Source organism: Pundamilia nyererei, unplaced genomic scaffold (genome assembly GCF_000239375.1).
Source record: "Pundamilia nyererei isolate P.nyererei 1_Seehausen unplaced genomic scaffold, PunNye1.0 scaffold00132, whole genome shotgun sequence".
Lineage (NCBI taxonomy): Eukaryota > Metazoa > Chordata > Actinopteri > Cichliformes > Cichlidae > Pundamilia > Pundamilia nyererei.
The window spans coordinates 1,574,480-1,590,435 of NW_005187533.1; the positions used below are offsets into that span (position 1 = coordinate 1,574,480).

The 15,956-nt window shown below is 41.5% G+C and overlaps 1 protein-coding gene across 1 annotated transcript in view; it reads right to left on the reverse strand.

Moving 5' to 3' along the window:
- The window catches only part of cacna1ha (calcium channel, voltage-dependent, T type, alpha 1H subunit a), a 121,152-nt gene that overhangs the window by 54,904 nt on the left and 50,292 nt on the right, over window positions 1-15,956 (reverse strand). The window contains exon 3 of the mRNA XM_013913441.1: window positions 483-594. Within this exon, the coding sequence (XP_013768895.1) occupies window positions 483-594 (112 nt within the window). The remainder of the gene's footprint in view (window positions 1-482; window positions 595-15,956) is intronic.

Here is a 15,956-nt window from a genome sequence, read left to right on the forward strand (position 1 = left end):
ATGCTAGAGGAGGTTTTCTGACAAAGACTGCTTTTATCAGTTAGTTAGTTTTATCCCAGCAGGGAATAACTCGGGCGTACCATGTTTATGGTTGTGTCTCAATTAATTAGACATTTTACAGCAAAAAGAATGTCTCTCTTCGAATATAATGAGAAGATCTCAGTGTGTCAGGAATCAGCATCGCACTACAGTGAAAGCTTATAGAAATAAATGGGTGTGAAAAGAGGAAAATGAAGAATTAACTTTTTTCATGAGTGTTTTTATGCATTGTGGTTGCATACGTGTAATAATTTAAAACACTGATTGAAGTAGCTTAGTTAAAATAAAAGTAAAAAATATGGTTCTTGTCTTTGTAGTGAATGGTGCTTCTGTTGAAAAAGCTCTTGAACATGTCAGTAAGTTAATCAACAACCAATCAGCTGCTGACATTACTGCATACTGTGTAGCAGGCCCAGCTGACAGTGTGGGAGTGCAGCACTTACCTGTAAGATGCGACACCACTCTGACTGGCAGGTAACGTCCTCACAGGGCCGATACATCCCCAGAGTCACACAGTTGAGCAGGATCACCAACATGGACACGTGCTCAAACCACGTGCAAGAGCAAGTTAAGGTCAAAACATATGTTGTGTGAATTCAAAAGCATGCAAAAACACAGACTGTATATAGTCAAAGCAACTTACTGTAAAGTGCCTAAAACCCATATTATTGATAATGGCCATCACAGGGAAACATCTTTTTTTATGAAAAGTCCAATGGAATAGAAGCCTATGGGAAAATGACCATGCAGCTCTTTTAATCTATGACACAACTTAACACTTTCTTGATTAGTTTATGACCTAAATCGTAGGAGCCAAGTCGGCAGTTTTTCCTTAAGTCAGGGGGAAGCATACATCTATAGTGCTCTTGTCTATCATTACATGCTCAAGAAGTAAGACAAACTTAAGAAAAGGAAAAAAACTGTGCAGCAGCTGTTGCAAAATTAGCTATGTTCCATAGGCTAAAGAGTTTGCAATTGCGAACGTTATATAAATGTAAGGTAGCTCATCGGTCCCCAACACCCGCGCCATGGACTGGTACTGGTCCGTGTCTCGTTTGGTACCGAGGCTTGGGTTTGAAATTGATGGTTTTCATGGTTTTTATCATTATTTTTGTTATTGTTTTTATCAGTAACTTGGTTTCCCTGGGTGTCTTCCTGTGTGTTATGAATAAATCGTCCTTATTTTGGTACTGGTGCTGGTTTTATTTTGTTGTATTTATCCGCGACACCTTAAAGGCCGGTCAGTGAAAATATTGTCAGACATGAACCGGTCCGTGGTGCAAAAAGGGTAGGGACCGCCGATGTAGCTAACACAATGTAAGTAATGTAAGGTTATTAGGCTACTCAGCAATCATCATCATGCAATTCTACATGTACTGGTACTAATGATTAAATTTCTGGTATCGTAACATCGGTACACAAAACACAGATATACCTTTGTGAGTGTGATATAGTAGCATCTATTTCTCTATTTGTGAGTCTAAAGGTTTGCTATTTGAAAACCTTTGTCCTGCTTTGTCTCAGACATCAACTCTGACCTGATTTTACACTAATGAGTAATCTTTCCTTTTGCTGGTCCTATCCTTTTATCCTTTTTTGGTGGCGAGTGAGATTATCTATTTAGGACAAAGCAATAAATTTTAAGTGGTCTGATGACTGTGGATTTTTTTGTCCTTGAATTTTTGTCTATGTGGTGTAGCATAAATTATTAACACATAATGCCATATTGAACTGCTATTCAAGAACAGACATAAAATGGAGTTTCTGTCTTTGATGTGCTTTGAGTGCATCAACACAGATGGCAATTAAAACTGGATCTGCATTTCTGGAAGGAAAAAAAAAGTTAAATCTGAAGGCGTCTGTCAAAATCGAATCATTTCTCTCATTCGGTTTTTCATTTTTATCCGATCACACAAAAAGCATGTGGAATATATATCAATTCACAACAAAGTAATAACCACTGTAAGAACAAACAGCAGTGAGCACATCCAATGAGCACTGACAACATGTGGAAGTATGATTTTCTTCATAAATCAAACGGTTTACAAAAACAAAAGCAAAGTCCTAAATGTATATACGAACACTACATCACAGTGGGGTTGTTCATTTTAGAAGATGTCTCATCATCTAAATGGGGAAAAAAAATTATACCCAATGGAGGAGATATTAAGCAAGAAAAAGGGAGAGAGGGAGAAAGACCGGGATGCAAAATACATTAAGGAGGAAAAATGACGTGAACGTGATTAGAAGGAAACCTAAATCAGAGGCTCTGATGCTGCTGTTTTTCTACTTTGGTTGGCTTTTACCCCAAACACACATCCCACACATTTTCTCAGGCACATTGTACACTCAGTGATCTGGTGTGCGCACTGAACTGCAGTGCAGAAGTATTCCCAAGGTGAAGTACTGTTCTAATTAGAGAAGGAGTTAAAGCGGAAAACAAATGGTGACTACTGTCTTCCACATTACTCACGGACAGTCTTATGAAGCGCACGCAAACGTAGGGATACAAATATTATATGCTAATGACATTATGCGTGTTTTCCACACACAAATGCACAAACACAGATACACTTGGGACTCAATGCTGTGATCGGAGGCCAGAAGACAGAAGTTTGTATCAGCAAACAAGTTTGACCTCAAATAGTTTTTTCTGTCCTGAGGTTGTTTGAGATGCAACTGCAGCCTATTACCATGATAGGAACATATCCTGGATTTAACTTGTGCTGGAACACAATTTGTTTTGGGGTTTTTTCACATTCTCATATGCTAATTTTGTGAGCGTGTGTATGTTTTGGTCAAACGAATTGAATTGCAAACATAGATCCTAGGGTTGCTTCATAAAATTTCCTTTTCTTTTTCTATTTTCTTGGAAAACAGGCACAGCAATGCAGGCAAATCATTGCATACGCAATCATAGCCATGTACCCAGCACGTCATTAGCCTGAAAGTTTGCAAACAGGAGGCATGGTACCACAAATGCATTCATACCAGACCTGAAATTACCTTCACCCATTTTAGAGAAGCTAACAAAGATACACACACCACTTCACAAATGTGCCACCATTTCAATTTGATTGAATTAAATGTCATTTATACAGCGTAATGCACTTTATATTGTAAGTTAAAGATCTTTTCCTTTTCCAAATATCTTCAAAAATGACAGCCCACCAATACTGTTACCCCTACTAACATTTTGTGATTTAAAGATTTAATAAATCTGCCGATAGTTTTTGTTTCAATTCAATTCAATTCAATTTCTTTATTGTCCCTCAAGGGGAAATTAGTTTAGCAGCAGGAGGATAAGAACAAGCAGAACAATACTATAAAACAATAATAACAATAATAATGATAGAAAATTCAAGGACAATTATTTGCCATTTAGGAGACAAGACGCAGTAGGGATAAAAGAGTGGATGAAGTGGATGGTTCACACAATTAATAATAGAATGAGCCTTTCTAAGCACATTTCTATTGTAAATGGCCAAAAGTCCATCTTGCCAGCGCCCTGAAATTTTGCTAGCAGTTTTTACCAGAAGTCCCAACCGATTCTTATTCTTCACCGTCAGGTTACCAAACCAGGCAGCAATACAAAAAGACATCACAGATTCGATAAAACTTCTATAAAACAAGGACAACATCTCAGTGAGACATTAAAAGATCTCATTTTCCTTAAAAAGAACAGTCTTTGTTGAACTTTTTTAGTAGTGGCATCAGCAAAAAACACAGTTTATGGTCAAGTACCACACCTAGATATTTATAACTCTCAACGATCCCAATATCAGCAGTTTTAATGATAGTGGGTGATGAGCTATAAGAGGACTTCCTAAAATCAATAATCATGTCTTTAGTTTTTGACACATTAAGTGAGAGGAAGGACTCATCACACCAATTCACAAAATCATCTACAACCTGTCCATGGCCTGACTCGTCGATTACTGTGTCGTCAGCAAACTTCAGGATGTGTCTGTTTGTGAAATTGCTGCGACACTCATTTGTGTACAGAATGAACAGAAGGGGAGAGAGGCAGCAACCCTGTTTTAAGTCCCTACTAAGATAATATGTAATTCACAGCTTGATAGCAAGACATGATTGCGTCACTGAACTGTACCCAAGTCTGCTCAGATTAGCCGTTGTAGTTTGTAGTGCTCCAAACCCAGGAAGTTGCAGAATCCCCCTGTTGGTCAAACTATGCAACATCAACCCTCACAGAATGCCTGAAGGGTGTTTCTCCTTTCTCTTCTTTCTTTTATAAATTCTCATTTATTGGCCATTATACTGTAACTTCAAAACATATATATTAGCAAATAGCAAACTCTGTATCAGTATACTTGTAATTTAAAAAAATTAGTCTTGTTTCTTTATCCATACATTTTCCTATTTACCTAAACACTTTCATATATGAATCTTACATATTTCAACAGGTGTGTACATGGTCACATGCACAGACAAGCAAAAAAAAAAAAGTCAACAGAAGTGTGGTTTTCATATTGTATTTTTAATTTCTCACCAAGATAAAATCCATTTTTCTCAAATGCATCCTCCATATTCATTATTTTGTGTTTTTCTTCCACTGATTTAGAAATATTCCCTGCAAGATGGTGAATAACTGCAGTGTATTTTAATTTACATTACAATTCCTGCATCCTATCAGTTTAAGAGGAATTTCCTTTAGACAACTAAGCTGTAGATGCAGTACATTATCAAAGAGGCAATTTCAATTATTTATGCCAATTACATGTGACATTTTTGGACAAGGAGCTAAAATATCCTACCAGCAAAAACATTACAATTAGCCATCTGTGGCACTGTTACGTGTATTCAATAGACTATGCTTTGCTTCTTCCAACACATCATCAAGATTATGCTGTTCCCACCAGGATTTCCTGAGCCTCAGATACCAATACTCACCTACGCTTAAACCTTACAAATGCGCAGTGAGCTCTGCCAAAATGCCCAGCATATTTATTCTCCCTAGTGACGGTGAGTACTCAGTATGAGGAAAGCTAAAAGACATGAGTCTGCTTAATTGTGCAGATCAATTAAAGCATAAATGGTAAAATGTTGTTTGTATTTACTTAAAACCAATGCTGTGCCTTTTCAGGGAGAGTGGAGCCAGTGTTTTTGCAGCAGGCATTTATTAAGTTAGTGTTCTGAAAATAGGACAACTATAAGGATACGCTCACTGAACATATGAGTGTAGGATTGCGCAGGCACAAATGTAGCTTAGCAGAACTGGCACATAATAGATTACAGCTGTCTCTAGAACCTCTAACCTAAACAACCTGAGCAAGTTACTCATGATCTGTCACCAGAAACCACAAGACAACAAAATAAATTGGATTAAATGAAAACATTTGCTGTTGTCCTTGTGAAACCAGGTGGAGTTTTATAAAATCACAGGGATAATGTTGGTAAAAGTTAGACCTCAAAGGTGCTCAAAGGTGTGCTTGAGGGTTAGCACTAGGTTATGCGGTTAAAGACTTATCCAGCTTATTCTGACTGGATATATAATTATTGTCAATTTCTAATCTAGATGGCAACAAATTTGCTAATTTTGCCAATTTATCACAGTCAATTGCCATATTATCACAAACAAATTGGATGTCATTGCGAACTTGACCCCATTAAATTGCAAAGTGAAAGCAGTCTGACTGTCTTAATGGCATTTTATATTGCCATTATGATGTGGCTGCAGACCTGGTCCTTGTCTTCAAAGTCGTTTTAAACACCAACTATATTATTGGCCATATGTGGAGTCACTTGGGTTGTCCTCAGTCTCCAAACACCGTTTTCCCTACTAAAGCATCCATGCAGGAGTGCAGGTAGTGCAAGGATTAAAGATTAAGAAATATTTTAATGCATTTAATAGCTGCACCAGCATTTTGGTTTCCAATGATTTGATTACATTTATAAGAGTCATTACACATAGAAAAACACAGAGAAACTGCACTGCTTTATTTCTAGAAAACATGGTTTCTGCCAGCGCATTGAGCTCTTATTCCCATGGTATGCAACTGCTAGATATTCTAGCTAACGGAAACATTACAACTGTGGGAGTCTGAAAGAATGCAAACCCTGCAGCAGCTTATTCTCTGAAGATTTTTTTTAAATGAGAAGGAGTCCAAAGTATCTAAAAAAGAGGGGAATACTCACAGGCGGTGGCGTTATAGCTTTGTGTTGTGCACCCGATCTACAAATGTACTGGAATCTTATTTAGCAATTACATCAGTGTAAAACAGTGTTAAACAAGTGGCTCCCTTGGGGGAGTAGTAATAAAAAAAAATGTTAATAGCATGCTGTTGCAGGTATCGCTACAAACCAAAAAAACATCTTCAATCACACTGGAAAATGCCTTGGGTCAGTCTGTTGCAATGCACAGTTTAAACACACACACACTAAGTCAAGCAGTGTAAGGTCGATCCTTCCTTGACAGATGAAAGATTCAGTAATCTGCAGCTGAATTAAAAGGAAAGATTTGAATATTCAGAAAAGCTCTCTCTCCTTCTTCTTCTTTCTCGCGCTCTCTCTCCCATGTTCTCCTCTGTTCCTCCTTGTGCTCTGCTTTCTCTAATTCCTCTTTAATTTCCACAGTCAACACCTCCAGAGTCCCCTTCTGTCTTATCCCCCCAACCCATCCACCACAAACACACACGCGCACACATATGCAGGCACAGACACACACAAGGACTAATGTGCAAGCCTTTAAAGCTAAGCCAGGCTCTTGCCGCAAAGCAGAGTAGGGATAGACAGTGAACTGCAGTAAACAGAAAACAGCAAACTTACCGGTGGTTTTAAAATTTTGTTTGACTTTCTCTTCTAAGACACACACACGCACAAAAACATGATACGCACACATAGAGAAGCACACACATTCTTAAATGTAAAAGCTGTATGGTGCAACGGGCAAGGTTAAATTCTATGTTCAGTAGTTACAATCCAGGCCAAGCACACAGCGCTCTTGGTCTCACTTGTTAAGGTCAATTCACGCTGTGGCACTTTGGGCAAATCACATTAGGGCTATGTCGTGTCACACTGTACATGGAGGACTGGGTTTAATCATAAGTCTGCGACTGAGAACTAGTTTATTGTAGTATGGCACCTGTTTCTATTACCTATAACAGGGAAAAATGACCCACACTCACCCACTTTGGGTGAAGGTCGATATTATAATACTTTATTCCACACATCTTCCTCATACTGGGTTGGACCTCCTTTTTCTTTCTTCGTGGCACAGATTCAACAAGCTGCTGGAAACTTGCACAGAGTCTGTCCCATATTGACATGATAGTTTACACAATTGCTGCAGCTTTCCATGATTGCCACATCCCAAAGGTGCTGTATTGGATTGAGATCTGGTGACTGTGGAGGCCTTTGAGTACAATGAACCCATTGTCATGGTCGAGAAACCAGTTCGAGATGATTTGAGCTTGGTGACGTGGTGTATTATTGAAGCAGCCAACAGATGATCGCTACACTGTGGTCAAAGGAATAGACATGACCAGCAACAACACTGAGGGAAGCTGTGGTGTTTAAATAAGGCCAAAATATGCCATTTTGCCAACGCTACCATCCTGACGTTTGACACAAGGCTGGATGGATCAATGCTTTTATGGGTTGTTTTTTTTTTTTTTGCCAAACTGGGACACTGCCACCTGAATGTTGATTGAGACTCATCAGACCAGGCCACATTTTTCCAATCTTGGTTATTTGAGTTACTGTTGCCTTCCTATCAGCTCAAGGCAATCTGACCTCTCACACCAACAAGGCATTTTCACCCAGAGAACTACTGCTTACTGGTTTTCTTTTTCTCTCTTTCTGAACATTCACTGTAAACCCTAGAGATGGTTCCGTGGGAAAATCCCAGTCGATCAGCAATTTCTGAAATACTCAGCACCCCATCTGCCACCAGCAACCATGCCACATTCAAAGTCACTTAAATCACTTCTCTTCCCCCTTCTGCTTAATTTGGACGTCATTCTTTACAAGCGTAAATGCACTGAGTCGTTCCCATGTGTTTGGCTGATTAGATATTTGCATTAACGAACAGTTGAATGAAGTTGTCCGTTAAACCATGGTTAAACACAAGATTAATCTCAAAACTTATTTCTCTCAAATAAAGGTGCAGGACCTTAGAAGAAACATCGTAGAGATCCAAAAATCAAGAAAAGCAACCAAAGCATCTCTAATAACAGTGATGTTAAAAAAAATCCCAGGTGTGACAGCAAAACACCTAAAGAAATCTCAACAGGTTTTTAAAATAAAGAGTCTCTTGTCCACCATTAGAAAAGCAATGAATACGATTGGTGCTAATTAATAAGGCTTTACAGGTGAAATCAATAATAAAACACACAATGGGGCCTTAAACTGTGTTTGCTTTTTATTTTTCTCAGTTTTTCTCATGTCATTGAAAATTTATCCTACAACAGTGCAGGAGTATTAACCTCGACCCACTGCTGGAAATAAGGTTAACTCTATATGAGTTTTTTTCTAAATCCAGCCTCCTCTTGAAAAAACTTTTATTGCTTTCTTCCTTTTTCCCGATCGTTGATTCTCACCAGTTCTCCACCTCAGCTGCCGCCTTTATGTCTCTGCTCTCTATTATCCACCCTCAAGCATAACCACATTACTTGGTGGGCACCATATAATGGATTGTACGTCTACTTGAGCCATTAAAGCTCTTCCTAAATGGCAAGACAGAATTCATATACTATATTCTTAAAAACCAAAATGAATGTCAAACTAAAGCTGTGTACATTTTGTAAAGGAGTTTTAGACAAATAAGAACGTAAGTATTAGAGATGGGAAACACCAGACACCCCACGATATGATACTAACACAATACTTCACACACAATATGATATTATTGCGATTTGTAACAGTTTCCGATATACTGACTGATTCAGTAACTGCAAATTATTATCTGTTATCTTTTTTATCCAATAAGATAAATGTATCGCACTTAATTTTTGTTACAAAATGATACCAACACTGTTTCTTATGCCATAAATGTTGCACAAGACAGAGTAAGTTTGCAACCAGTCTGCTATCAGTCTGCAATTGAATGGGGTGAAGCTGGCAATTATATGCAATCTGTTTCTGATAATGCAGAATATAACCATCATAAACCATTGAAAATATTTGTTGTTGTCTACATAGATAGAAATTCACATTTAGTAGAAATTGACATTAACTATTACAGTGCATTTGGACTCAGCAAACATCAAGTTCTATAGGAATATAACCAGAATACAACCAAAGACTCATTCAGACTGATGGCAACATTTTGGCAATCTGTCTGCATTTATAGATTAGACAGCAATTGGAAACCTTTGACAATCTCTCTGAGAGTGACTGCAGTTGGTCCAAATCAGACTGCAACTGTTTGCAGAAAGGTTGCCTCTGCCAGGCAGTCTGTCCAATCGCATTCCAATCAAAAGTGGTCATGAATAGTTGTGGAACACCCTCAAGGTCTGAACAACTATTTAGTCACCACAAGTTGCAGCTGGTGACAGAATGTAAAAATAACCCCACAATCATCAGGCAGGCACTCATTTGTTTTTGTAAATGTAAGGGGAAAAAAATTAGGAGATACATTTGTTTTTGTTTTTGATTTTTTTGTTGTTAAACCAATTTACTGTAAGTTTCTTTCATTTAACTTTTGGTGCATGAGATGAGCCCTCTTGTTTGTAGTATTCCCCAAGTATTTTTTAGAAAATATCAATATTTCTTGCGGCTTGAATACACAAGGCCGCAGGTCGATGATCGATTTTGTAATCGTATCACCAGACCTGCGACCATATGTTCTGGAAACTCGGGTAAAGAGAGGGGCTGAGCTGTCAACTGATCACCACCTGGTGGTGAGTTGGATCAGGTGGCAGGGGAGGACGCTGGACAGACCTGGTGCACCTAAACGCGTAGTGAGGGTGTGCTGGGAATGCCTAGCAGAAGCCCCGGTTTGCGAGATCTTCAATGCACACTTCCGGCTGAGCTTCAACAGCATTCCGAGGGAGACTGGGGACATTGAGTCCGAATGGACCATGTTCAGCATCTCCATTGCCGAAGCTGCTGCATTGAGCTGTGGCCGGAAGGTGGTTGGTGCCTGTTGTGGTGGTAATCCCTGAACCAAATGGTGGACACCAGAGGTGAAGGGAGCCACCAGGCTGAAGAAGGAGTCCTATCGGGCTTGGTTAGCCTGTGGGACTTCGGAGGCAGCTGACAGGTACCGACAGGCCAAGCAGAATGCGGCTCGGGCAGTGGCTGAAGCAAAAACTCGGGTCTGGGAGGAGTTCGGAGAGGCCATGGAAAAAGACTTTCAGACTGCCCCGAAGAGATTCTGGCAAACCGTCAGGCGTCTCAGGAGGGGAAAGCGGTGCTCTACCTGCACTGTGTATAGTGCTGGCGGAGCGCTGCTGACTTCAACTGAGAAAATTGTCGGACGGTGGAAGGAATACTTTGAGGACCTCCTTAATCCCACTGACACGTCTTCTGAGGAGGAAGCAAGGTCTGGGGATGACCCGCCAATTTCCAGGGGCGAGGTCACTGAGACAGTTAAACAACTCCTTGGTGGCAGGGCCCCTGGTGTGGATGAGGTCCGCCCTGAGTTCCTGAAGGCTCTGGATGTTGTAAGGCTGTCCTGGTTGACACGCCTCTACAATGTTGCGTGGAGATCAGGGGCAGTACCCCTGGACTGGCAGACCGGGGTGTTGGTCCCCATCTTTAAGAATGGGGACCGGAGGGTGTGTTCCAACTACAGGGGGATCACACTCCTCAGCCTCCCCGGGAAAGTCTATGCCAGGGTGCTGGAAAGGAGAGTTTGTCCGCAAGTCGAACCTCAGATACAGGAGGAACAACGCGGTTTTCGTCCTGGTCGCGGAACACTGGACCAGCTCTTTATCCTCTCAAGGATACTTGAGGGTGCATGGGAGTTTGCCCAACCAGTCTACATGTGTTTTGTGGACTTGGAGAAGGCATTCGACCGTGTCCCTCAGGGTGTCCTGTGGGAGGTGCTGCAGGAGTATGGGGTGTCTGGCCCATTGCTACGGACCATTCGAGCCCTGTACAACCGTTGCAAGAGCTTGGTTCGCATTGCCGGCAATAAGTCGGACTCGTTCCCGGTGGGTGATGGGCTCCGCCAGTGCTGCCCTTTGTCACTGATTCTGTTCACAATTTTTATAGACATAATTTCTAGGCACAGCCAAGTGGCGGAGGGCTTTCACTTCGGTGGCCTCAGAATCTCATCTCTGCTCTTTGAAGATGATGTGGTTCTGTTGGCTTCATCGGGTGGGGGCCTCCAGCTCGCACTGGAACGGTTCGCAGCCGAGTGTGAAGCAGCGGGAATGAGGATCAGCACCTCCAAATCTGAGGCCGGAAAAGGGTGGAGTGCCCACTCCGGGTCGGGGATGAGTTCCTGCCCCAAGTGGAAGAGTTCAAGTATCTCGGGGTCTTGTTCGCGAGTGATGGGAGAAGGGAGCCCGAGAGCGACAGACGGATTGGCTGTAGTGATGCGGACGCTGCACCGGTCCGTCATGGTGAAGAGGGAGCTGAGTGTAAAAGCGAAGCTCTCAATTTACCGGTCGATCTACGTCCCTACCCTCACCTATGGCCACGAGCTGTGGGTAGTGACGGAAAGAACGAGATCGCGGATACAAGCGGCAGAAATGAGCTGCCTCGGAAGGGTGGCTGGCCTCTCCCTTAGAGATAGGGTGAGAAGCTCAGCCATCCGGGAGAGGCTCAGAGTAGAGCAGCTGCTCCTCCACATCGAAAGGAGCCAGCTGAGGTGGTTCGGGCATCTGACAAGGATGCCTCCTGGACGCCTCCTGGGTGAGGTGTTCCAGGCATGTCCCACCAGGAGGAGGCCCCGGGGCAGACCCAGGACACGCTGGAGAGATTATATCTCTCGGCTGGCCTGGGAACGCCTTGGCGTTCCCCCGGATAAGCTGGAGGAGGTAGCTGGGGAGAGGGAGGTCTGGGCTTCTCTGCTTAGGCTGCTGCCCCTGTGACCCGGCCCCGGATAAAGCGGAAAAAGATGGATATCAATATTTCGTATCCCTGTATTAATGCAATGTAGCCACACAAAATAACGCTATATATACTGATTTTATCCTCACACCTAGGAAATATATATGGCACAACATTCACGACCTGTACGGTTCACTGTTCATCTTTAAGCATCTGCTCTACAAATATGCAACAATTAAACCCATCCAAGGTAAACAAGACACAGCTATCACAATGCAGTACTACACGTTTGTAGGAGCCTGTTACATTTGCACCACATTCTGTCACAGCAAAGTCTCACACCTACAGCGACTGTGAAAACACTTACACACATTCACAAAGTTCACACACATAACAGTGCATAGTATTTGTATACGCATTTACACTCACGCTTGGTTCATGATTTGCAGGTTGCATTATTTTCTGTGCTTGTTTCTCTATTTTTTGCGGTGGACATAAGAGCATACACAGTACAGCATTACATGTTCAACAGTGCTTTGACACACACACACACACACTTGGACACAAGCTGCTGCTGTTACAAGAAAACAACAATACCCTTACGCTCCATGTAGGCATACATGGATACACAGAAGCTTGAATACACAAGAGAGATCACACACACAAACACACACACATATCAAGGACACTCCAGTTGAGCTGTCAGGCTGAAGCCAGTGAATACAAGAGGAAGCCATAGAGAGCACAGAGGGGAGGAAGGAGGTTGCAGTTCAGTAAATAATCACTGAAGCAGTACAGACATAGAGATGCCCAGTTGTCTCCCATCTCAGGAGCAATTCATCTGCATAAAGATTAAGACCATATTTGGGATGCTTTTGTCTTCTTTTTCCCAGTTATGGCTTCCTTTATTTCATCTGCCCTACCCTCTTTCTCGCCTCCATCCTCCCTCGACTCTCTGTTTGTCCATATGAGTTAAAGAGGGCCATAGCTCTCGGCTCACAAGCAGAACTTATCCCTCACTGCTCCACGGCTTAGTGCTCTTTGTTCTACGATAAGCTACAAATTTAGGCTGTCCCCTCTGGTTACAGCTCCTAAACTTCCCTTTCCTACACAGTGAGGCAATGTTTTCTTTGTCCGACCACACATTCACACAAGAACATGAGTTTGATTTGAACAATGAGCAGTCAAATAAAATGCTACGGCATGGAATGACATCACTCTGCAGGGTTTTTTTTCTCTCATTTGTGCAGCAGTAAGCCAGGAAGGCAAAGGGAATCTAAAATATTTTAAAATGTTTCTGTGCAGATGACATTGGTCACAGTTGGTGGGCACAGTTTAAAGAGCCTCACGGTTTCCCCTCTTAAGCTCGATGGCTGTTGCTTTCTCGTGTCAAGTGAAATTTCTCAGTCAAATGGATAAACTTCAACTCTCTGCTTTGCTTTGTTTGCCTCATTCCACTAAATTGGGACCTTAATGAAATGTAATTAGTGTAAATGTGAAAGGGTCAGATCAGTGACCAGTCACAGCACTTAGCTCCGTCATGAAGACAGATGGCTTACAAAGGCAAATCTATGCATCCATACGCACAGAGCGAGGCGGAGAAAAACACAGCCAGGTCTGCAACACTGAAGTGGGTCTTAAAGTGCTTTGAAGGCTAATGGAGTGCAACTCTGTTGAAAAAATTTAAGCAAAAGCAGTGAAAAGAGGAAAAATTCCAGGGGGATTTGCCTTGTATTCTAGAAATTGCATTCAAATCTTTATCAAAGTCCTTTTAGAAAGCCAGTCTCACCACTTAGCCCCCATTTTGGTAATGCTTTAGGGCAGTTATATGAAACCATGGCTTTAATTTCAACAGTGATTTATAAAATCTCTAGTCAAACCACTTAGAAAATGTGACTTGGCCCCAAAATCAGGCTTAAAAAGCACTTCTCCTCAGTAGGTTACACTTCAGCTATGCTTGTGCAAACCAGAGTGCAGAAAACTGGCTGTCACAACACTGTGAAACTGCTACGAACTTCCATCTCACGTGAAAGATCTCTCTGTCTTTATGCAAAATTTACTACTAGTGACAAAAAGTTTCATATCTGAACCCTTTTTATCACTTACAAAAAAACATCCATCTCTACACCTTCTAAACACAGTGTGTTTTCTGACCTGGATTCCTCCCATCACTCCCAACCAGTCTCAGAAGATGGCCATCCTGGTTCTGCAAGGTTTCTTCCTGTTAAAAGGGAGTTTTTCCTTCCCAATGTCACCAAGTGGATACTTAGAGCGAGACATCTCATTGCTGGGCTACTTTTTAAAAGTTGTTCTTTTTCTTCATCTTTTTTAAGGGGGTCAAAAACATAAAAAGGATAAAAGCTGACGAAATCTTTGTTTATTTTCTCTCCACGTAAACGTAATCTTTGCCCTCTTCTCATTAGTCAGTGCTACTGGGTCTGACTTCTATAAACCCTGTCCTCGCCCTCTTTCTCTTTTAGGCCTTATGCATTTAATTTCTCTAATGTACATAGTTTATTTAATTTTCTGACATGACATAAATTCATGCTGATGTTACAGAAAATGTAATATCGCAGGAGTGCAGGAGCATTAACCCCCACTCCCCTGCTGAAAACAAGGTTAACCCTCCCCCCTTTTTTCTCTTCCTCTACCCCCTGGCCCAAAATCTTGCTGTATCTCTATTCCTCTCTTCCCTTTTCCTCAACTTTAACCTCCACCCCTTTCTCCAGCTGCCACCATTATCTCACTACGTTATCCACCTTCTATCTGTCCTCTTAACCTTTCACCTCTCTCTTGATCCGAGTGTCCTCCTCCGTTTCCTCGGATTTCCTTCCAGCTTCTTTCGATATCTATTCTCCTGCACACCCTCATCCTCGCTCTTCATGCTCTGGTCCATCCCTCTTTCATTACAGAAAAGCAAACTCAATTCCATCAGATGTAATAGGCTAATCACGCTATTGGCTCAGGTCGATCAGCAGGACAGTGTGTGCGGCTCTGTGTGTGTTTACTCAGTATAAAAAAGGTGCTTGTTAGTATATATTTGTGTTCCCAATTATGTTAAAGACAACATTTCCTCTGTGCTTTAAATACCTTAAAAAAACTGGATGAAAGTTGATGGGTAAAGTATTTATGTACGGGACGCACGTTTGTATGAGACCAGCATTGTTATCATTGATATCAGCCATGCTGGTTGTTATCAACCAGTTGGCAGATAAAATGGATATTTTATTCAATAGACAGATCTTCAATGGTAAATGTAGAGCAAATAATAAATATTTATAAAACTTTAAAAAATTACATCTGTCAAATTGTTATTTTAAACAATGATTTGGTATAAGTGTGGCACCACATAATGTTTGTGTTTATTTTACTTAAAAAGGGTCAGTGTACATTAGTTAGCATGAGCACTTGGGCTCATCGTGTGCTGCAACTCAGTGCATTTAGTCATGTAAACATGGTCGAGACAAACTACCGAAGATCAAATCGAGAAACGGACTTGGAAACAGAGGTGATTTTAGTGACTCTGATGGTGAGCAGAAACATGTCACTGTGCTTTCTCCTCAGTTCAGTTCGGTTGAATTTTATTTATATAGCACCAAATCACAACAACAATTGCCTCAAGGTGCAGTAACGCAAATCACATATCAGACGCACAGTCACAATACTTTATTGTCAAATAGCAAACACGGTTTATGTGTGAGCTGATGCTCTGCGGCTGCTGGAACGCAGCTCTGTCCTGTTGCACTTCCAGGTTTCTGTCCTTTCCCTCCAGTCCACACCAACTTTATTGGGAGAGACGTGAATTAGCTGACACATTTGTACTAGGGCTGGGCCATATCATACCGTTCACAGTAATACCGGTATAATGTTGGGCAACGATAAGAAAATGAAACATCGCGATAGAATATGGGTAAAACGCGCATGCGCAGTGCCTTTGTTTTCATACACACATGGCA